At 41.8% G+C, this 24,029-nt stretch overlaps 1 protein-coding gene across 1 annotated transcript in view; it reads left to right on the forward strand.

The window, feature by feature from the left end:
- MRC2 (mannose receptor C type 2) overlaps nt 1–22,753 on the forward strand; it is a 96,364-nt gene extending 73,611 nt beyond the window's left edge. The window contains exons 13-30 of the mRNA XM_051994943.1: nt 2,815–2,957; nt 3,453–3,555; nt 4,781–4,919; nt 5,028–5,063; nt 5,581–5,741; nt 6,404–6,471; nt 7,410–7,510; nt 7,836–7,981; nt 10,875–10,989; nt 12,141–12,304; nt 12,555–12,663; nt 17,449–17,687; nt 17,872–18,037; nt 18,185–18,325; nt 19,657–19,776; nt 20,247–20,426; nt 20,956–20,982; nt 21,166–22,753. Coding sequence (XP_051850903.1) covers nt 2,815–2,957; nt 3,453–3,555; nt 4,781–4,919; nt 5,028–5,063; nt 5,581–5,741; nt 6,404–6,471; nt 7,410–7,510; nt 7,836–7,981; nt 10,875–10,989; nt 12,141–12,304; nt 12,555–12,663; nt 17,449–17,687; nt 17,872–18,037; nt 18,185–18,325; nt 19,657–19,776; nt 20,247–20,426; nt 20,956–20,982; nt 21,166–21,386 — 2,379 coding nt within the window. The 3' untranslated portion in view covers nt 21,387–22,753. The remainder of the gene's footprint in view (nt 1–2,814; nt 2,958–3,452; nt 3,556–4,780; nt 4,920–5,027; nt 5,064–5,580; nt 5,742–6,403; nt 6,472–7,409; nt 7,511–7,835; nt 7,982–10,874; nt 10,990–12,140; nt 12,305–12,554; nt 12,664–17,448; nt 17,688–17,871; nt 18,038–18,184; nt 18,326–19,656; nt 19,777–20,246; nt 20,427–20,955; nt 20,983–21,165) is intronic.
- Nucleotides 22,754–24,029: the final 1,276 nt, after the last annotated feature.

Genomic DNA, 24,029 nt, shown 5'->3' on the forward strand with positions numbered 1-24,029 from the left:
CCGTGGAACATGGGCTTCCTGGAGATGAACATGCTCTTGTCAAGACAGATGTTTCCCTCTATTGGGATGATAGCAAGTTCTAATTGGTCCTCTTGTGTCTTTGCTTTAGCTTTCATCTGCCCTGGACTCACAGGGACCAAACTCAGTCCTGGGGGAGCCTGGCCCCCAGAAGACAGAGATGATCATACTCTTAAGACTCATACTGGACATGCCCCTCTCCTCCCTCATCAGTCTCCCCTTCCCCTTCTTCAAATTACAGGGCAAATCTCTAAAATAGAACTTATGTATGATTTCAGGATCTCTCCTAAAAAAGATAAACGCGTTTCCCCTTCTATTTCTTAATATTTTAATTTATTTTCAATTACATATAAAACCAATTTTAACAAGAATTTAAAATTTTTTTGAGTTGCAAATTCTCTTCTTCCATCTTTCCCTTGTCTGTGTATTAGAAGGCAAACAATCTGACATAGGCTAACAGTTATACATATGCAGACATACAAAACATATTTCCATATTAGTCATGGTTGTGAAAGAAAACAAAGATAAAAACAAAAACAAGAAAAATAAAGAAAAATTTTAAAAGTATAATTTAATCTGCATTCAGACTTCATCAGTTCTTCCTTTGGAAATGGATAACACAAGTTGCTCCTTCTAGAAAAATGTACTTAATGCACAAAGGTGATATCAGGTAGGGAACAGATATTTATTTCCCTTACCATAAATGAAGTGCTTGAGCCACACAGGATTTATAAACATACATTTATCAGTGCTTAAAACATAAAACAATCATCCTCATTATATTTTCCTGGGAGAAAAAGGCAACTTTGTGGAACTTCTGAACAGATATTTCACATTCATCTCTGAATGGCCTGGCCATTCAGTCCCAAGTTCAGGATGATGTCACCTGTGGTTGTTTTCTCTCCTGGGAAATGTTATAGTTCCAGGAAGCAGCTAATTCTGAGCTGCCAACAGACTCACAAACTCCTGACCTCTCAAACCCATGAGGTTACCACTGGGGCTGGAAACATCTATTTCTTTAGATGTTTGTTGAGTTACCTGAGTGGAGAGAAAGAAACACAAAATAGAAGAAGCCGCCAGGGACTTGAGGTCCAGGCTCAGGCTGACCCAAGCAAACAAATGCTCTCACCGCCATGTACTCAAATTCTAGCAACCATTACTCTGGAGGGAGGTCAGAGAAATACTCAACTCTTACTCAGTAGCTGGACGTCTAAGGGAGAACTGGGGCTGGACTTGAGCCAAGATAAGCTGGCCCAAATGAGCAATTTTACAACTCTCATAGCCTACTGTCCCCCATGATGTTCAGTGACCAACTGATACACTCTTCAGTCAGTGGGACACAGGAGGACCAATAGGAGATGCTGTGTCCACTTAACAAACTGAAATACCTGTTCTTTAGCAAGATCTATGAGCATTTCCTTCTTCCCTAATAAATCATAAATAATGATTGACATTTATATAGCATGAGCTTTTCAAAACGCTTTTATACACTAAAAAGTCAATCAATAAATATTTATAAATACCTATTGTATGCCAACAACCAGTCACCAAATATTTATTAAGCACCTACTATGTGCCAACAACCAATCAACAAGAATGTATTAAGTACCTACTATGTGCCAGGGACTGTGCTAAGTGATAGGGATACAAAGAAAGCCTAAAGAAACCAGTCCCTTTTCTCAAGGAACTCACTAAGGAGGAGATAATGTACAAACAAGTTATATACAGGAATAATAAGAGATAATCAGTTAAAGGAAGGCACTAATATTAAAGGGGATTGAGGAGAGCTATTTATAGGACTTTAGCTGGGACTTGAAGGGAACCAGGAAGGTCAGGAGATACAGTTAAGGAAAGAGAGATTTCCAGGCATGGCAAATGGCCAGTGAAAATGCCTAGAGGTTAGAAAAGGAATTCTACAAACAACTCTGTGAAAGAAGTGTTATCATTATCCCATTTTTATACATAAAGAAACTAAGTTTTAAAGAGGTCCATGGGCCACAGGAAATAGACAAGTGGTTATATAAGAAAATAATTAGGGAGGTCATCACCAGTCTAATACCTGGTTACTTTGCCCAATCCCTTGATCTAGAAATAAGAATGACATAGATTTATAGAAAAATTAGAAGGGAAATCACAGACCAACTTTTCCATATTAAGGAAAGAGATGGGGACTGGATCTGTAAGTAAACTGGTACAGAGAACTCTCAGGTTAGGAAATGCTCTCTACTAATGTAGGTTCGCACATTCTATGCAATTTATAATCTCCATCAATCTAGTCTTTAGGCAGCTTTTTAGAGCTCTAGGCCCTAGAATACTGAGAGAAATTAAGTGAATTTCCTAGAATCATAAAGGCAGCATGTGAGAGAGACAGCATTTGAATCAGGCTCCAGATCTATCCACTACACTGCACTGCTTCTCAAAAGGAGAAAAGTGAGGCTCTGGTCAGGAAGGGACTTTCAAAATCAAATGGCAATATCAGGACATTGACCTAAATCTCCCTACTGGTCCTCCATGGATAGGGAGCATTCTCATGGCTTCAGGGATCAGTCTGGGCCTCCGATTCAGCTTTTTTATAGCCTTTTCCCCTGAGGAGAATGCCCACAATCCCCACTCCTGAGTAAGTCTACAGTGTCCAGTACATTCAGTTGGGATACAAGACAGTTATGTTTCCAGGGCTGTGAAGGAGGGAGGAGGGAGTCTAGTGGGAGAGTTGGGGATACTGGTGGAGGTGAGAAGAGGTCCACCAAGCTTTCTCCTCCTGCCACCTCCCCATACATTTTCTGTCTCCCCAACAAGGTATTCAGCTCGGACCGACTACAAGACAAGAAGAGTTGGCCCTTGGCCCAAAGTGCGTGCCGGGAGTTGGGAGCCCAGCTGCTCAGCCTGGCCAGCTATGAGGAAGAACACTTTGTATCCAACATGCTCAACAAAATCTTTGGGTATTGAACCCGGGGCCGAGAGCAGAGGCTTTGTGACTATGCGAGCACGGAGGCTTGGTTCCATGCATGTTCGTGCAAGAAGAGTCCCTGGTGGCTCTTTACCTCCCAGAGTCGCCCAGTCCACTTTTAGATGGCTCAACTACTGTTCCAAAAGCCCAGATCTCACCATGTTCCTCCCTGACTCAGGAAGTGCCAGTGGTTTCCTATTATTTCCTCTGAGATCAAATATAAACTTTTCTTTTTAACTAGAAATAGTCCCCTTGGATGATAGTCAGGGAGTCTGATGAGAGGGGGATATGTGGAGTGTTGGGGGTGAAGAGGATATTGTGAAGGTGAACAAGGGATGGGGGAAAATGAAGATAAATGGGATCCTCCTATAGGTTTGTCCTTTCTCTCCCAAGGCCTAAGTCAGAGGGAAGGGGGTATCCTGGGATCCTTCAACCTTTTGCCCTCTAACATATTTTACCCGGGTTGGGGGGATATCTGTGTGGGCAGTGAGTCAGAGCCTGAGATCCAGGAGCAGCACTGGTTTTGGATTGGTCTGAACCGGCGAGATCCCAGAGCTGAGCGCAGCTGGCGCTGGAGTGATGGCCTAGGGGTGAGTGGGGGGGGGGGAGAAGTGAACAAGGCTAGAGAGATGAGAACAATTGAAGTAAAGGGAATAGAGGGACATGCTGCTGGGGGCAGGGTGAGGGGAAGAGTAAGGAAGCATTGATAGGATCCAAGGCTACCTGGAGAAAGAAAATGAAGAAGACTTAGTTATGGAAGTCTGTCTGTATATATGTGTATTGCTAATTATATAAATATTTGGCATTTATATAATTTTATATATAATTTATATATATATATATATAATTTTATATATATTATACATCTTACAGATTTCTATTTATAAATTTCTGTTATAAAAATGACAGGTTCATATATATTCTATGTAATATACTTATACATTATATACAAAATGTCATATTTATTTATATGGTATATGTTTTATATATTTACACATTATAGATAATGTGTTATATGATATTTTAATTTTATGCAAAATATTTTATTTTTACTTATATATTTTTAAATAATTTATAAAATTTTAAAATATTTTATTTATATAGTATATGTCTTTATATATATATATATATATATATATATATATATACACACACACACAGACACACATGGACACTTATGTATGTACATGTTATTTCCCTTTGCTCATTGAAGGCAGAGAATGTGCCCCATTGCAAAGCTCAGTGCTTGTGCTCATGGAGGCACTTAAATTTATCTGGGGTGTGTGTGTGTGTGTGTGTAGGGCAGTGGGCAAAGGGAGCATGGCAAATGTATGATTAGGAAAATTTATTTGGTATTAAGTGTAAATTCTCTTCTTTGCAGCTTTCACCTCTTGCTTCTGATTTTGCAAGTTTTATCCTTTTTTTTCCAAGAGTCTTTCAAACAGTTACACACAGCTCTTCTCTTGTCCTCCCTGTCCCCTTCCCTTCACCAGGCTAACCACCCTCCAGTTCCTTCAAATGATTCTTAAATGACATTGATGCAAGGCCTTTTAACCATCCTTGTTTCCTGCTCTGGATAATCTCCAGCCCTGTGACCTCTAAGGTCCTTTCCGCCTCTAAATCTGTGCTTCACTGGGAGAATGGGGAGATTCACTGGGAGAACAGTTAGTGAATCAAGACTAGGACCAGGTGTTCTTCACCCTAAAGTACTGCTCACACGAAGAACTGTGTCAGCAGAGAGGGAAGGAGGGAGACAGACCGAGGCTGGTCCCTGGGACAATCCTGCCAAACTTTTCCTCCCATCGCTTTCCCCAGTACTCCTATCACAATTTTGACCGTAGTCGCCACGACGATGATGACATCCGGAGCTGTGCGGTGCTCGACCTGGCCTCCCTGCAGTGGGTGGCCATGCAGTGTGAGACACACCTGGACTGGATCTGCAAGCTTCCCAAAGGTTACCATCGGGAAGGGCACTGGAAGGATGGCTTGGGGATCCGGGTCTTGTCTGATGAAGGCTTCTCTCCTGCTGCTCTCTACAGCCTCCCCTTCTCTGTTTCAACAGGAGTCAACATAAAGGAACCTGATGTCAACCCACAAGGTAGACTCACCCCCTCACCCTCAACCTAAGTATACAACAAGGGTGGGAGAGGGCTTGGAGGTGACTGGGAGGATGGAGCGAGGAACCAAGGTTTGGGACAAGTGATGGAAGCAAGAAGGCTAATCTAGGATACTGGGTGGTGTAGGGTGTAGTTCCCATAATCCACTTCCATCCAGCTTTCTGATCTGTATCCTTCCTCTATCTCTCCATCTCCTTTTCTTCAACCCTGTTCCCAGGGAAACTGGAGGTCCCTTTTCTTGTGCCAAAGACATTGCTTGAGATGTTGAAAACAAATAGATTTTCATATACACATCTTTGTCTCACCTTGTAATAATCCATAGAATGGCTCAATACCTACACACCCTATTTCCATACCCTTGCCCTGTGGGACAAGCCTAAGCAGATCCTTTGTATGGGATCTGTTCCCTGCTGTGCCCACCCTTCATTGCCCTGCCCACCCCGCTTCCCTGCCTTTCTTAGTGCTCACCCCCCCCACACATCCAGTACTTCCTTGCAGGCTGGAAAGAGTGGATTCGCTTCCAGGAGGCTGATTACAAATTCTTTGATCATCACTCTACGTGGGGGCAGGCCCAGCGTATTTGCACATGGTTCCAAGCTGAGTTGGTGTCGGTGCACAGCCAAGCAGAGCTGGACTTTCTGGGACACAGCCTGCAGAAGGTGGCCATCAAGCCTCAAGACGGGAAGGAGGGAGGAGGAGCTCCACGTGGCCAGAGAGAAGGCTTTCTTTTTATTTGGTGACTGGGGTCGTGGAAAATCCCTGGTCTTACAGACGAAAGCCTCAGCCCCTAGACCTGCTGGTTGTCTGATTTTGGACAGAGCCCTTTACCTCTCTGAGGCTCAGTTTCCTCATTTAAGGTGTGGGGGTTGTGCCAGGAAGTGACAGATCCTTTTGGTTTGCAGGGTGCTTGGAAGAGACATCTGCAGGAAACTAGAGAGATAGGCTGCTTTGGCTACTTCATGTTGGCTGACTGAGCAGAGAATAGCCAGCCAGCTTCTTTCAAGGCCTCCGTAAACCCGAAGGACTTTCAGTGAGACCCATAGGCCCTTCAGCCTTTGGTCCTCCCTAGCTTTGATGACGATGTCCCTGGGAGAGGGGGTGACATGTAAAGTGGAGACCAGGATAATTCTCTTCCTTAGCCCTGAGATTACTGGGAGGAAAGGAATTTATAAAACTTAAAGTGCTATGGACATGTCTCATTATTTTGTTATTATTCTGGGGTAAGGAGAGGTTAGGAAGACAGATCTAGGGGAGATATCCCAACTTGCTCCCTTCCTTCTCTTCCTCCCTGCCCTGATTTACTGCCCTTTGCCTTGTTCAGTTCACCAGAGGGCAGGAGCAGCATTGGTGGATTGGCCTGCACACTTCTGAGAATGACGGGCGATTCAGGTGGGAGTGCTGACCCTAGAGGTGATTGATGTGTGCAATTGCCCTGGTACACGGGTGTCCAAGGGGCAGCTAGGTGGCACAGAGCATTGGCCCCGGAGTCAGGAAGACCTGAATTCAAATCTGGTCTCAGACACTTACTAGCTGTGTTTGCCTCAGTTTCCTCATCTGTAAAATGAGTTGGAGAAGGAAATGGTAAACCACTCCAGTACGTTTGCCAAGAACACCCTACGTGGGGTCACGAAGAGTCAGACATGACTGAACAACAACAAAAAAGGGTGTCCAAGGCTTGTTGTGTGTTGACTTGTGAGGTATGTGACTCTCAAATGTTCTGGTACCTGTTATCTAAGGACTCACAAACTAATACCACATTATCATACATTTAGAGCTAGAAACAAACTTACAGATCACTGTAACCCTCTGATTTTATAGATGTGGAAACTGAGGCCCCAAAATTGAAAACTAAATTTATTAAGGTCACACAGATAGAGCTAGAGCCTGGGATTTGAATCCTGGGCCTCTTATTCCAAAACAGCATGCTTCCTATAGTTACATCTTGCTTCCAGGGAAAATGAGGTCAAGTGAATCATCCAGTTAACATCTTGAGGAGCTTGAGGAATAATGGAGTTGTGCAGATGTCCTCTTGGCTCCCTTGGATGGCCTTTCTATTCACTTCTATGGCAGTATTAGCCTTCTTTTCCAGTTGGAGAAATAAAGGCCCAAAGAGACTAGTCTACCCTGACTGGAAACATACATAAAGAAAGTTGATATAGACTCTAGAGTTACTAATCAATCCCTCCTCATTCCTGGCATTGGTCCCTCTCCCCATCATCTTATCCCCCCTTGACATCATGTAGGATAATGCCTCTTGCTCTCCTTCTCCCTGGGAAGAGGAATGTGTTTCTCTCTGAGGCATCTTTGACCTTCTGGTGCTGTTTCAGATGGACAGACAAATCTATCATAAATTTCATCTCCTGGGCACCTGGAAAACCACGGCCGATTGGCAAGGACAAGAAATGTGTCTATGTAACAGCCAGTCGAGGTGAGAGCTGAAGGGATGGGGATGCTGAATCTGGAGGGAGGAACAGAAAGGACAAGAGCTTAGGGAGTGAGCAGGAAGGAGGCAGCCAACCATTTGGTTCCAGTAACTCTAGGGGATTCCCTTTAGTTCCAGGGACATAAAGAAGAGGAATCTGCAACAGAACAACTTAGCAGTGAAGCTCAGAATAGAACACAGGAGACTAGATCCCCAGTTACAATGCTCATCTCACTCTGGGGAGGATGCTGATGAATTTTGTATTACTAATTTAGTTATTAGTTTAGTTACTATCTCATCCTGAAGGTGACTCCCCCTACCCTCTCCACAGAGGACTGGGGAGACCAGAGGTGTGTGACAACCTTGCCATACATCTGTAAACGAAGTAACATCACCAGTGGGAAACCTCCACTAGACCCGCCAATCTCTCTCCTGCCTGGTGGTTGTCCTACTGGCTGGAGTCAGTTCATCAACAAGGTAGGAAGGAAGCTTGGGGTTATGTGGAGGGTTGGTGGGGGGTGAGGAGGAACGAGATGAACAGAGCAGTGACCAGTGGGAGAGGAAATGGAAGTGTCCAGTGACAATATTATATCTATGTCTCCTTATGTATTCTCCTTTACCACTTAGCTGTTTGTCCTGAATATAGGTGTCTCCCTTCAAGATATCCCAAAGGAGTAACAATACCTTACTTATCCTTGAGCATCAGGGCATACCATCTAAGCTTCATACAGTAGAATTCCAGAGCTGGAAGGGACATGGAGAACATATGCTTCAGTCTCCTCATTTTGCTGCTAGACAGATAGGAAAAAAAAAACATTTATTAGCTTTTTACGATGTTCTAGACACTCTACTAAGTACTAAGTAGAGAGACAAATACAAACAAGCAAGACAGTGCTTGCTCTCTAAGAGTTTACATTCTAACAGGGGAAGACAATACAGAAAGGGAAATTGGGTACAGTGAGGAATTGAAGGGTATACATGTGATGTCATGGTTTGGGACTGGTGGACAGAAAAGGAGATGAAGGTTTGATTACTTATCAAGGTCAGAGGTACAGCCAGAAGCAGGGTCTGAGGTTCCTGCAGGCACTGCTTTTATGTGCTTTTTAAAACCATTCTCCATTTCACTTCCAGGGAACTGGATCGGTTTCATTAGTGACATTTTTTTCCTTAAAAGAATTATAAAGTGTAAAGTAGAATGAGATTTTCATTTGAGAAAAAGAAAGATAGCCAGAGACAGCAGTGCCACAGAAGCAGAGTGACCAGAAATGAATCATGGGGTTTCTATGTCTCCCACACTTTGACCCCTTTCTTACAATCACTACCAAACTCTCTGAGCCACCCTCATTTACTGTTTGACAGAATGGGTAGTTGGATGGAGGAAATTAAATCACAGGGTCACCCTCTGAAGACTCATCTGAGATAAAGATGCATCTTTTCAAAAGTGATAATAGAATTGGATATTAAAAAATGTGTCGTAGAAGTCTGAGGATCTACATTCAAATTCCAGTTCTGTCTCTTACCTTGAAAAAGAATACAGCAATAAATAATAAACCCCATTTCTAGAATGGTTTAAGGTTTGTCAACAATTTCCACATAACAGTTCTATGTGGAAGGGAATAGAAGTATGATTATATTATTATTAACACATTGTTATATTATAGATAAGGAAATAGCTTAGGAGAAATTAAGTGATTGATCTGAGCTCATATAACTAGTCAATATCTGGGCAAAATTCAAATCTAGATCTCTATACTCCAGAGACCTTTGAGTTGTATTTTATACTATAACATATGTCTTAAAATAGTATTTGTTTATTTTGTTTTGTTTTTTGCAAAGCAATTGGGGTTAAGTAAGTGTTAGGTTTCTGAGGTGAGATTTGAATTCAGGTATTCTTGACTCAGTACTTTATCCACTATATCACTTAGTTGCTCCTTAAAATAATATTTGTAAAGACAGCACAGTGCCTAACCTATAGTAAATACTATATAAATATTTATTTCCTTCCCCTTCTCTTTGTATCATTCATCCCTCTGGGCAAGCTGTTCCACAAAAGCCATATTCCTTCTTTTGGTCTCATTTTTCTTGCATGAAAAAATGTAGAGATTGTATTTGATCTTCAGGGTCTTCCTTCCAGCTTTCTATGTTATAACCCACTGATCTTAGACATAGTTTTTCTAGGAACACATTTGTTGTGGAAAAAAGAGGCATATACATACCTAGTTAGTTATCTACTTTTTTACCCCTTCCTGTAAAGATACTTTGTGTAAAGAGTAAAGATACTATATCTCCAGTTCTAGACATTTTCAATAAAATAGTTTCCTCTTCCTCTCCACCTCTTGGCTTCCTTGAATTCTCAGTTCCACTCTTGCTTTCTTCAAGAAGACAAGCCTGGTCTTCCCTCTGTGGTTATTTCTAAATTATCCAAAATATATAACTTCTTTATACATAGTTTGCATATTGCCTCCCCCATTAGATCGGGAGCTTCTTGACAGTAAGGCTTGTTTTTTTTTTAATATTTTATTTTATTTTATTTTATAATAACTTTATATTGACGGAATCCATGCCAGGGTAATTTTTTTTACAACATTATCCCTTGCACTCATTTCTGTTCCGATTTTTCCCCTCCCTCCTTCCACCCCCTCCCCTAGATGGCAAGCAGTCTTATATATGTTAAATATGTTACAGTATATCCTAGATACAATATATGTTTGCAGAACTGAACAGTTCTCTTGTTGCACAGGGAGAATTGGATTCAGAAGGTAAAAATAACCCAGGAAGAAAAACAAAAATGCAGATAGTTCACATTCGTTTCCCAGTGTTCTTTCTTTGGGTGTAGCTGCTTCTGTCCATCATTTATCAATTGAAATTCAGTTAGGTCTCTTTGTCAAAGAAATCCACTTCCATCAGAATATGTAGTAAGTAAGGCTTGTTTTTTGCTTTTCATCTTGAGTACTTAGCACAATGCCTGGCACATATCAGGAATTTAATAAATGTTAGTTGACTCGACTCATAGGGACCACTTATAAAGGATTTCCAGAAGTTATTGTGAGCTTCAAATAAATCTTTAGTCTTATTAAAAAAAGCCAGAGTATGAAAATATGCATGAGTGTATGAGTGCATGTGTGTGTGTCTATGTGTGTCTGGTGTATGTGTGTTTGTGTTCACAGTCTTCCAGTGCTGGGCAGAAGAAATCTGTGTCTTAATTTCCAAGTGTTTCACTCCTTATTGGAGATAATCTTTCTTCCTAGCTATAACAAATAAAAGTAAAAACTGAGCCATTGTGGGTGGGCTGGGGTAAATAAATTTGTAGATCAGACTTTTATGTTGGGACTTGGAGCAGCAGTCTAAGACTTGATCCTTCTGTCCCAAGTGCTTCCGAATCCAAGGCCATGATCCAGCAGAACGAGTGAAGTGGTCAGAGGCCCAGCATATGTGTGAACAACAGGGAGCCCAGCTGGCCACTATTGCTAACTCCCTGGAACAAGGTAAAGACTGGTCAAATACATCTGCCCATCCCACTGTTTTTTTAAAATAAAAATATATATTTTTTCAATTAACAAACATTTGTTTTCACTCCTTTCCACCTTCCCCCTTATATTAAAAAAGAAAAAAAAAAAAAGAAAACCAAAACTTTTATAGAAAACATTCACAATCAAGCAAAGCAAATTTCCATAATGACCATGTCCAAAAATGGATGTCTGGTTTTGCATATCGAGTCTATTGTCTCTTTGTCTGTTAGTGGACTGGGTTCTTTATCATTGATTCTTAGGAATTGTGGTTGCTCATTGAATTGTTCAGAATTCTTACATCTTTCAGGGTGTTCATTTTTATAATTTGTTGGTATAAATTCTTCTACTACTTCTGTTTATTTTAGTATGCATCAGTTCATACCAGTCTTATAGCATATCCTCTTGCAAAATAATATTTCATTAGATTTGCATAGAATATTTGGTTCAGCCATTCCTTAACTGCTGAATATCCTTTAGTTTTTAGCTTTTGCCACTACAAAAAGAGTGACTATACATAATTTTGAACTTACAGGTATTTTCCTTTATTAAAAAAAAACAACTTTTGTATTCTGGGTCAAAGAGTATAAAAATTTTAAACTTTTTTTCAGACCCATTTACATCTCTACCAAACAGTGCCTGTTTTTTTCCACAGCCTCTCCAACATTTCTCATTTTTGTGAGCTTTGCTAATCTGCTAAGTATGAAGTGGAACCTCAGAATTGCTTTAATTTGCATTTCTCTAATTATCAGTGATTTGCAACATTTTTCTCCTGTGCCTATTTATTCTATCCTACTGTACCATCTCCTATACCTTGGGTACCACCTCTGTCATTGTTCCTGGTACCATCCCTCATGCTTTTCTTTTTGTATAATATAATCTTTGGGCTTCATAGCTATATCACCAGTCCCATGTAGAAAGGATGTGGGTATGGGGGAGGAGGCTTCGTTGTTCATAATGGAAGAGAGAAGGTGGCAGGGGTCTCCTAGAGAAGGGTCTCCAATAGGGGACTCTAAGGGTTGCAGGGGGAAGGCTGGTGATGACTGAGAGGGAATCACTTGTGACTGCCTCCTGATCCCCACTCCATAACCATCCCCACTATTCATTGCCTTTGCTCTCTATGTCTGCAGCCTTCATCACAGCCAAACTACTCAATGTGACTTTCGACCTCTGGATTGGCCTCCATGCTACGCAGAAAGAGTTCCAGTGGGTGGGGCAAGAACCTATGCTGTATGGGAACTGGGCACCTGGGGAGCCTTCAGGGCATAGCGACTCTGCTAGTGGAGAAAAACCAGTAAGAAGCACTCCACTCCCTGCCAAACACACATTCATAGATTCCCTTTCTCCTCTCTTCCATTCTCTTCCTCATGACCCAGCTCCTCCTCTACCTTCAGCTCTTATTGCAGCCTTTTGGAAAGCATTGACTTTGGGGTGTGTGAAAGGAAGTGGAGTGGACTTAAAAGGGCAATCTGGCAATGCAGCTGAGGATCAGCAGGGTAGTGTACCCCTTGAGCACTCTGACCTTCCTTCTTCCCTATTTCCAGACCAACTGTGTTGTCATTGGCCACAGCTCCTCTGCCCACTTCACTGGCCGCTGGGATGATAGGAACTGCCTAGAGGAGACACATGGTTTCATCTGCCAGAGGGGCATAGGTAATTTTAATTAGCTTTTCTTGATGACTTTTTTTTTAATCTTAAACTTAAAAAACACTAAAAGAAAAAAGTTGTACTTGAAACTACATATCTTTTTTATGTATAGCTTGCTTTACTTTTAAAGTATATAACAAATTAAACTTCTAGCTTTCAAAACTGTTGTGCTTTTTTTATGCTTCTTCCAGGACTTTCTTCTTTTTCTGTATTTTTAATAGTATTTTATTTCCCCAAATATATGTAAATATGGTTTTCATCAACCCTGTGTCCAAATTTTTCTTCCTCTTTCCCTCTACTCACTCTCCAAGACAGCAAACTATCTGATCTAAGTTAAACATATGAAACATTCCTAAGCATATTTTTATATTTGTCACTTTGCATTATTTTTTATTTTTTTTGTTTTTTATTTTATTCTGTTTTTTAATTTATTTATTTTTAGAACACATTGCTTTAAAAATTATGATGGGAGAGAAAAATCAAAGCAAAAGAGAAAAATCATGAGAGATTAAAAAAAAACAGTAAAAAGAAGTGAACATAGTAGGTATTGATTTATATTCAGTCTCCATAGTTCTTTTTCTGGATGCAGATGGCATTTTCTGTTCAAAGTTTATTGGGATTGCTTTGGATTACTGAATTACTGAGAAGAACCAAGTCTTTCATAGTTGATCATTGCACATTCTTTTTGCATTATTTTTTTTAAAATGCTTCAATAACCTTCTTCTTTTTTCTTTCCCTTCCTATTCCCACTCATTCCCTTCCTTCCTCTCTCATCCTCTTCTTTTCCTCCCCTTCCCTTCCCTTCCATTCCCCACTCACCCTTTCCCTCTTCTTCACTGGAAAAGAAAAAAAAATAAAGCCTTGTAACATATATGCTTAATTAAGCAAAACAAATTTCTGCATTGCTTGTGTCCTGAAATCTGTATCATTCTGCATCTTGAATCCATCATTTCTCTCTCTCTCTCTTTCATCTCTCTCTCTCTCTCTCTCTCTCTCTCTCTCTCTCTCTTTCATCTCTCTCTCTCTCTCCATCTCTCTTTCTCTCTCGCTGCCACACACACGCAAACTGAAGTTATTTAATGATATGAATCTGTAAATTGTTTTTAAGTTGTTCATGTCTCTTCATAACTCCAGGGACCAGAGCCCACTAGGCTCTTCTGTTTTCCAGTGTCTCCTGAAGTCATGTTTCTTGCTTCCATGACACTCTCTATCCATCTCATCCTCTGCCATTCCCCTCAAATTTGTTTTTCAATTTTTTTGAACATAAGGGTCTTTTCCAGTGAGTTCTTTCTTCTCGTTATATGGCCAAAGTATTTAAGCTTCAATGTTTGAATCAATATTTAGAGTGCCAATGAATAATCAGAGTTCATTTTTTCAGAATTAATTTCTTTAAGTATTGATTGATTTGATTTCTTTGCTATCCAAGAAAGTCTCAAAAGTCTGCTCCAGCACTGCAATTTAAAAGAATAAATTTTGTTCCTTAAAGTCCAACTTTCACAGTCATATACTGGTCATAGAAAAGGTATAGCTTTGACTATACAGATTTTTGTTAGCAAGATGATGTCTCTGTTTTTAAAAGTGCTGTTCAGCTTTGCCATAATTTTCCTTCCAAGCAGCAAGTGTCTTTTAATTTCATGGCTGCAGTCACCATCTACAGTAATCTTTGAGCCCAGAAATATAAAATATATCATGCTTCAATTTTTTTCTCCTTCTTTTTGACAGGTAATAATGGGACCAAATGCCATAATTTTAGTTTTTTAAAAAATGTTAACCAATAATCCAGCTTTTATATTCTCCTCCTTCACTCTCATCAAGAAACTTCTTTACTTTCTGCCATCAGAGTAGTATAATAGGCATATCTGAAGCTGTTGATATTTCTCTTGGTAACATTGATTCTGGCTTTTGATCTGTGCAGCCGGCATTTTACATCATGTACTCTATGTAAAAGTTAAATAAATAAGGGGACTATACACAGCCTTGTCATATTCCTTTTCTAATCTTGAACCAATCAGTTGTTTCATATTTGATTCTAACTATTGGTTCTTGACATGTAAGATGATAGGGTATTCCATTTCTTTGAGGACTAGTCACAATTTGTTGAAATCTACCCAAAGTCTTTCCTATAGTCATTGAAGCATAAACAGATTTTTTTTTCCTGGAATTACTTTGCTTTTTCCATAATCCAGTGAATTTATGGTAATTTGGTCTCTAGTTCCTCTGCTTCTTCAAAAACCAATTTGCATTTCTGATAATTTTTGATTCACATATTACTGAAACCTGGCTTACAAAATCTCAATCTTGCTGGCATGTGAAATGAGTACAGTCTGGTAATTTGAACATTCCTTAGCATTGTCCTTCTTTAGGATTTGGATGTAAATGGATCTATTTCAATCCAGTGGCACTGTTGAGTTCTCCAAATTTGCTGGCATATTGAATGAAGCACTTTAAGAGAGTCATCTTTTAGGATTTTAAATAGTTCAAATGAAATTCTATTATTACTTCCATTAGCCTTATTGTTAGCAATGTTTCCTAAGGTTGATTTAACTTCATTCTCCAAGATGTATGACTCTAAATAGATAATTGCACCACTAGAGTTATCAGTGATGCTCAAATCTTTCCTGTGTAGTTCTTTTGTATATTCTTGCCACTTTTTCTTATTCTCTTCTACTTTTGTTAAGTTCCTACATTTTTGTCTTTTATCATGACCATTTTTTTCATGAGACATTCCCTTGATATTTCTAATTTTCCTGAAAAGATCTCGTCTTTCTCATTCTATTATTTCCTTCTATTTCTTTTCATTGCTCATTTAAGAAAGCAGTAAATGACCAATACCAAATGATTGAAACAGATGCTCATTGGAACTTAGGAGGAGGAAGTGATTTCATTGTGATCAGAAAGAATTTCTTCTAGATAATAAATTGTATGAGAGCAGGACCTTGGAGTATCTATGTATGTATGTATTTGTGTGTGTGTGTGTGTGTGTGTGTGTGTTTATCAAAGTTTATATCTTCTTCAGTGTCTAACACAGTGCTCTGCAAGTTGATACTTGATAAATGTTTGTGGAATGAATGAAGATGAATGTCTCCATGGAGGAAGTGGGGTTTGACTTCATGCAAGTGTCCAATAATATTCCTTCACTGAAAAAACAAAAACAAACAAACAAACAAAAAAAACAGTGGCTCTATTTTGCCTATAGGGTTAAATACAAACTCCAGAGTTTGGAACTCAGTTCTCAATGATCTGGCCCTGGATTACTTTTCTAGCTTCATATTTCTTCAAACTATTTCCCTTCAGATAAAACAAACTAGATTTCTCCCTTCAACCCCTTGAGGGCAGAGCCTGTCTTATTTTTCAACTTCACATTCTCAAGTCCTAGTGTTGTGTCTTGCATACAGTAATCACTTAATGAATGTTTGCTGAATTCAGTTGAGTCTAGAAGAATGGAGAGAATTTGAAAGGGGAAAGGAGAAGAGCAAGAATAGTGTGGACCATTGGAGTCAAATTAAAAAAGAAATGGGACCACTAAATCTATTTAAGGATCTCTTCTGAGGAAAACTACATATTAGCATTATCTATGTTTTATTGTATCTAATTTATTTTTTGTTACATATTTTCCAAGTACAGTTAAATTTGGTTTGCGCAGCATTCAAGAGTGTTGTGTACCACCTGTAGTGTTCTGTGCTTGACATCTTTGATTATGGACAAAAGCATATAGATAGACCTTTCCCTCAGGGGACCCTTCTGTCAGCCTTGGTGGAGGGCTTTCTTTCTTTCTATCTTTTTGAACTTTCTTTTTTTATATAGCTTTTTATTTACAAGATATATGCATGGGTAATTTTTCATGCAAAACCTTTTGTTCTGATTTTTCCCCTCCTTCCCCCCACTCCTTCCCCCAGATGGCAGGTTGACCAATACATGTTAAATATGTTAAAGTATATGTTAAATACAATATATGTATACATGTCCATACAGTTGTTTTGCTACACAAGAAGACTCAGACTTTGAAATAATATACAATTAACCTGTGAAGGAAATAAAAAGTGCAAGCGGACAAAAAGAGAGGGATTGGAAATGCTATGTAGTGGTTCACACTCATTTCCCAGATTTTTTTTTTTTTTTTTTTTTTGTTGGGTGTAGCCGGTTCTATTCATTATTGAACAAATGGAACTGATTTGGTTCATCTCATTGTTGAAGAGAGCCACGACCATCAGAATTGGTCATCATATAGAATTGTTGTTGAAGTATATAATGGTCAGTGGAGGGCTTTCTTGCATGTAACTAGTGAGTACCCTTCATAACATCTCTCTCTATACCTTAATCCCAGGATAGGCCTTGGCTAATTTAAGTAAGAATACACTAAGATTCCTTTTCAACAATGAGATGATTCAAGGCACTTCCATAGATTTATGCTAGAAAATGCCTTCCACATTCAGAGAGAGAACTATGAAGATTGAATGTGGATCAAAGTATATAGTATTTTCACCTTTTGTTATTGTTGTTGTTTGCTTGGTTGGATTTTTTTTCCTTTCTCATGCTTTTTTTCCCCCTCTTTTGATCTTTTTTCCTCCCTCTTTTGATCTTTTTTCCCCTCTCAGCATGATGCATATGGAAATTTAGAAGAATTGCACTCTTTTAACCTTTATCAGATTGCTTGCTGTCTTGGGGAAGGGGGAGAAGAGGGAGAAAAATTTGAATTACAGGGTTTTGCAAAGGTGAATGTTGACAACTCTTTTTGGAAAAAAATGTCACTAAAAACGAAAAAGAATAGATTAAGCTTCCCTCCTCTTGCAGATCCTTCACTGAATCCCTCTCCAGATGCCCTACCCCCTGCTCCAGGTACGGAGCTTTCCTACCACAACAGCGTCTTCCGGCTACTACAGAAGCCTCTCCGCTGGCACGATGCCCTCCTGCTCTGTGAGAGCCTAAACACTAGTCTGGCTGAAGTGGACAACCCCTACACCCAGGCCTTCTTGACCCAGGCCACCCGCAGCCTGCATACCCCGCTCTGGATTGGGCTGTCAGATGAGGAGGTGGGAGCTTCCTATGTTCCCCCACCACCCCGCTAAAGGATCCTGCCCCTGAATTAGACAGCTGACTGCTCTCAGTGTTTGCATTGTGACTTCTCAGTAATTCCTGATCCTCTCCCCTTGCCTCTTTGTCCCCTCTCTATGGTCTCTTCTCCCTCTCCTTTGTTTTTTTGACTCACCCTCTTAGGGCTCCCGACGTTACTCATGGGTGCTGGAAGAACTCAGCTATACCAACTGGAAGGATGGAGAGCCCCAGTTCCTTGGAGGCTGTGGCTACCTGGATGTGGATGGGACCTGGAGAACAGCCAGCTGTGACACCAAACTTCAGGGGGCTGTGTGTGGGGTCAAGCAAGGTCTGTGTTAGGACAGGGGGAAAGAAGGAAAAAGCTTACTCCTAGGTGGGGTATTCCCTGGGGAATAGAGGATTCTTGTGAGCCACAGATATCTTGAACTTCCGATCATCTCTTTCTCCCAAACCCCATCCGTGCCCCCATCAACAGAATTCCAGCCCCCTCGGAAAGTGAGCTATTGTCCCCATGCCCTGGCTGACTCAGCATGGATCCCCTTTCGGGAACACTGTTATTCTTTCCACATGGAGCTGATGTTGGGTCACAAGGAAGCACTGCAACGCTGTCAGAAAGGTGGGTCATCTCCACCTCCCTACACACACAAAAGCTGGAACTCTCACCATTCTCCAAAGCAACCTCACGCCTAAGAATCCCCTTTGTAGTCATCTACCCCCATTTGAAGACTTCCAATGATACCTGTTTCATTGTGAATGGATATAACTGAAGGCAGCTTTCACATCCCCTCCCCCAAATCTTTTTATTTTTTTAAAAAATATTTTCCTTCAGCTGTTTTTTGTGTGATGGGGTCTCAAGGTCACATACCATCTTCTGGACACTGTGGCCTGTCAGATGCGGAAGCTAGGACTCAAGTCAATACTCTAGTATTAATAATGTAGCCTACTTTTTTTAGTGGCCACATCAAACCATTACCTTGGATGGTGGTACGCTAAGGCCTTTTAGTTTTAATTCAAATGGTTGGATTGTAGTTCCTAAGGCCTTTTAGTCTTAATGTTAATTTTTGATTTGTTTCTCATCACACACCTGTGAGAAAGGCAAAGCAAATCAGACAGAGAATTAGTAGAAAAGGAGGGAGAAGCTCTGTTGTAAAGTAGAAGGGAAGCTTCACTTGGAGTCAGAAGAATTGAGTTCAAATCTCAGCTCCTGCTTACTTCCAGTGTGACCATATATAGTCAGCTCTCTCTGGCCTTCAATTGGCTAATCTAACTGAGAAGCTGTACTAAATGATGGGTTCTTAATCAGGAGTCAGTGAATTTATTTTAATATTTTGATAACTGTTTCAACATAATTGGTTTCTTTTATAATTCTGTATGTTTTATTTTATGCACAGTCAGGCCTCTATTAGGGCAAATCATTAATCCAGGGAATTAGAACTGCATATTTCCACAGGGCTGGAACCAATTACCATATTTGACAAAATTATAACTTTGAAAGTGTGAATTCAAATACAAGCAACCACTTTGCAGGATTAATCTTTTGTGCTAATTACCACCTGGTTGTTTAAAAACATTTTTCTGGGTAGTGATCCCTAGGCTTCATCAGACTGTCTTCATAAAGAGTCAGTGACATTTAAAACCTGGTTAAGAATTCTGGGACTAGCTGGTCTCTAATTCTTTTAATATCCTCATTAGAACCCATGTCTTCTGGCTCTCAGTCCAATGCTATACCACCCCTACATATCCACAGGACGTTGCTTGCCTCCTCCTTCCTTTGCCCATAACTTGAAAAGTCACCGGGAACCTTCCTTGTCCATCCTACCCTTCTCGAGCCAGTATTCACCTGAGGATGGGACTTCAGGGTGGGGGCTGGGAACACAGGGGTTGGTGGGCACTAGAGTTTGTTCAGTGGAGATGTCACGGCAGCTGTGCCTTCCTGTTCTTTCCCAGCTGGTGGTGCCATCCTGTCCATCATGGATGAGATGGAGAATGTTTTTGTCTGGGAGCACATGCAAAGTACAGAAGGACAAAGTGGGGGAGCCTGGCTCGGCATGAATTTTAATCCCAAAGGTGAGTAAGGCACAGGGGAGACAGCTGTTGTTGGGGGCAGAGGATGGGGATGGACGATGTTGCCTAGTCTTGAAGGGACTATTCATCTCTTTCAATCCCCCAAAGCTGAGTTCAAGCAACAAGGAAGATGACACTAAGGGGAGTTTTTCTAAGAGAACTCCTAAGTTGTTCTTGTGATTGTGTTTTGTGATATCTAGTTCTGGGGCCACTGGGGCAAAACTGGGATGTGATGGGGGCATGTGAATGGTCCAAGGGTCAAATTCCAATATCTTTCCATTCTGTTTTTACCCTATCTTATTATCTTATGCTATGATGAAAAATGGATTATAGCACATAAAATTTATTATACCTTATCATTATCTTGTTATAGTTACAATTAAGACCCCTAAGCCACAGTTCAGATCTCTGTCTCTTCCGCTCCCTTCTCCATTTCTAACTTCCCCGTGATTTCATTTGGTCTTTCTCTCTAGGGGGCACTTTGGTATGGCATGACAACACAGCCGTCAACTACTCAAACTGGGGTCCCCCTGGCTTAGGACCCAGTATGCTAAGTCACAACAGCTGCTATTGGATTCAGAGCAGCAGTGGCCTTTGGCGTCCTGGAGGGTGTACCAACATCACCATGGGCGTTGTCTGCAAGCTCTCCCAAGGTAAGTGGATCTCCCCTCTAAACACTGCAGCCATTGGAAGAACAGGGGGACAGATGTGTGTGTGTGTGTGTGTGTGTGTGTGTGTGTGTGTGTGGATGCTCCACAATCTGTAGATGTAGAAGTCTGAAGACCCCAGGGAGAGACCCATGGGAGACCCCACGGTAACCGTGGGACACCGGGAGCATTGACATGACTTGTAAAAACTCTGCTTCTTCCTCTACCCCAATGCTTGTCTCTCCTGAAGTCCAGCAACATTTACCCTCCCTGCTACATAAAAAGAATTGCATCTTGGGAAGCCATTGGCAATTTAGTGTAATCCAGACCCTAAAAGGAATCTCCATGTTGACACTTGTTTGATATCACCTTGTTATAATGGTGGTTGGTGCCCGAAGCCCCTTGGGGGAATGAACTGCATCTTATTCTTTATATTCCCTATAGTGCCCAGGGCAGGTAGGGCCTGGAATTAGGTGGCTAGGGCTAAGTATCTGTGGATTGATTTGCTGCATCTCTTTTTTTCCCACCTCCGTAGTTAAGGAGGGCAGCTTCTCCTCCTCAGGTGAGTGGAACCTAGATGGTAAGGCTGCTTCTCCTGGCCCAGGGGCAAGCCACGGGAGCCTGGGAAGGGGCCCCCCAAAGCCTAGGCGGAAGGGCCCCCAGATTCCCAAGGGAGGGAGGAGGAGGAGGAGGGAAGCGGGAGGTCTGCGACCCAAGGTCTGAGGCTTTTGTCCCTTTCTGGCAGCGCTCCAGGAGAACCCCACAGCCCTGGTGGTGGTGGTGCTGGCTGCGCTAGTGCTCCTGGGTCTCTTGGCCGTGGCTGCGCTCTTGTACAGGCGTCGGCGCAATCCTGAGCGAGGGGCCTTTGAGAGTGCCCGCTATAGCCGCAGCTCCTCTGGCCCTGGGGAGGTGGCCGAGAAGAATATTTTGGTGTCGGACATGGAGATGAATGAGCAGCAGGACTAGAGCTTTGGGGCCGTGTCGGGGTGGGGCTGGGCGGGGGTGGGGGGCAGGGCAGGGCCAGGGAAGGATGGTTAGGGGGGCGCTGCCCGGCCTGTCTAGCCGTGTAATGGGAGAGCTGAGCAGGGACTCTGGGCAAGCACAGGGAGGAGAGCTGGGCTGAGGGCAGCTGTGGATTTTGCTGGACACAGCATTGCGGGGCTCCCTTCTCAGGGTGGGGTGGGAAGCCAGAAAGGGGGCCAGGGTGGACTGCTGCTCAGGGCCAGCGCTTTGCCTTCCCTTTGTGCCTCTTTTTTCCCTTGGTCTCAGCCCCGGCTTCCCTGCTTACCCACCACCACCTCTTTGGCCTTTGGCACCTTCTTCCTGGTTCCTCGGCAGCTCTCAGTGACCTCTCTCCCTCCAGTCTCCCTGATCCTTCCTCCTCTCCTTCCCTACCATAAACCCACCATCACTCACTAGTTGTATCGTGTTTCAGGGGCCTGGGAAGCCTCCATCTCTGTCTGGCCAGTCACTGCTGGATTTTGGGTAGACCTGATCCCCACAAACGGGGGAGCCGCTCCTCTTGCCCTCCCTCGTTTGTTTGGAGGATCCTGGGGAAAGTGGGGAGAAGTGAGGAAGGATGCTCGCTGCCTAGAGGTGCTCGGACCCATGGAACACTCCAGGGTTATGATGATGGACGGGGTAGCGATGGCTCAAGCTGTCTGGGCGTGAGGCTCAGTCCCTATGACCGAGCAGCAATCCAAGGCGGTAATTTCTATCTGCTGAGGGACTGACACTGGGTAGGGGGTCAGGGAGGAGTTGCTGACACCGACCAAAGGGACTGCTGCACTGGGCACCTTGATCAGCTACAGGCTGGCTGTTGAGCTGGAGGCAGCTCCTGCAGGTCGGGGGAGGTCCTCACGCTAGGGAACCGGTCCCCCATGGGGACTGAAGTTCCTTATCTTCTCCAGCCCTGGTTCTCATGACGGGTTTGGGAGTGAGGCAACAATTCCACTAATCCTGGGGCAGGGACCGGATGAGGACATCAGAGGGGGAGAGCTGGGTTTCTGAGAGGTTGAAGGTTCCAGGATGGGAGCCCTGGACCCATAGTGCCTGACATCTCTGTCCAGTGGAGCATCGAGGAATGGTTCCAGAACTTTCAGAAGAGAAGCTGAGGCCGGCTCAGCTCAGCTCAGGAGATCCCATCTATCTTTCAAAGTATCAATTGCAAGTGACAAGAATCCCAGGAAGGCTCAAGCTGGGCCTGGTTACTACAGGCACAGGACAATGTGAACATGGACTCAAGGACACGGTCACTTTTTTGTAGTTTTTAATTTTTTAAAAAAGACTTTGTTTCTTAAAAAAATAAAAGACTTCGAAACTTGAAAAATGAACTTGTTTGTGTTGTGATAGTTTTTCTGTGGAAACAGTCCCTTTTCTTTAAATGGGCCAAATGGCTTTATATCAAATAAGCTTAACATTTGTGAAGTGCCTTGTAAATCTTAATGCTCTTATCAGGCTTCAAAACACGGTTTTTGGAGCTTATGTGAACTGAGTTATTTGTTTTCCTGCTTTCTAGAACTCTTTGTTTTATTAATTCAAATTCATTCAAAATCATTGTCCCCTTTCCCATGGGGGTTCCTGTTTCTGGGCCGGCTCATCTATGAAGAGGTTGGGCTAGAATGCCTTGAAGATTCTTTCCTGCTTTTATTTATGCTTTAAAGGCAGCTGGAGCAATCATATACAAGGCTATGTTGGGTATTTCTATATATAGGTTCTTTTTTGCCTTCATTTTCTTAATGCTTAATTTCTGGGATATGAACAGTTGAAAAAACTTAACTAAATTGAGAGATAAATGCTAAAATTTGCCCAGGGCCAGAAGGGGAGATGAATTGAAAGTTCTCTCTTGCAATCCTCCTCAGGATAATGATTGCTTACAAACTGCCACTGTGAATTCTAATCCATCATAAAACATAAAAGCCATATTGTTTCCGAGATTGAAGGTGTTAGCTGAGTGGAGGAGGAGAAGGTTCCTACTTTCTGGGTCTCCAGAGGAACCACTAAACATAGAACCTCTGGGAGTAGGGTTAAAGGAAAAAAAGTGTCCAGAGAGGAGGAGATTCAATGCTAAAGTGACCACATATCCTTGATTTGCCTAGATGATCCTAGTTTTCACCTTTGTGCCTTTATTTCCCCAGAAGAAAAGTGTGCATCTTTGCATTAGCTCCCACCAGAAGCAGCACATTTTTGGGCAATGGCTTTTTTCTGAAAAAAGGAAAGGGAAAGGGAAAGGAAAAGATGGAGTGAAGCATCAAATTAATTCTGAGGTGGAAATTTGAAATTTTTATAAGTTCAGAAAATCAATTTTCTTAGCTTTCACAATTGGGCACTTTCTTCCACTTCCCTTTACCTGATGCTGTTATTCCTAGGGAGCAACTAAAAAAGATATAAGGCCCCTTGCCTCTTTCATTTGACTACCAAATTCTGGTAGTGTGAATTAAAAGGCTTAGTCTAACTGCCCTTTAATGAACAATGTTTTCCTTTTATCAAATAATGGGAAATTGTTTAACACTGTGATGTATAATTCATGGCAAAGTTACATATTTGAAGTCATTTTGCTGTATGGTTTTCCTCTGCTGAGACCAGAACATTTGTACAAAGATTTTCTGC

This window comes from Antechinus flavipes, chromosome 4 (assembly GCF_016432865.1).
Source record: "Antechinus flavipes isolate AdamAnt ecotype Samford, QLD, Australia chromosome 4, AdamAnt_v2, whole genome shotgun sequence".
Lineage (NCBI taxonomy): Eukaryota > Metazoa > Chordata > Mammalia > Dasyuromorphia > Dasyuridae > Antechinus > Antechinus flavipes.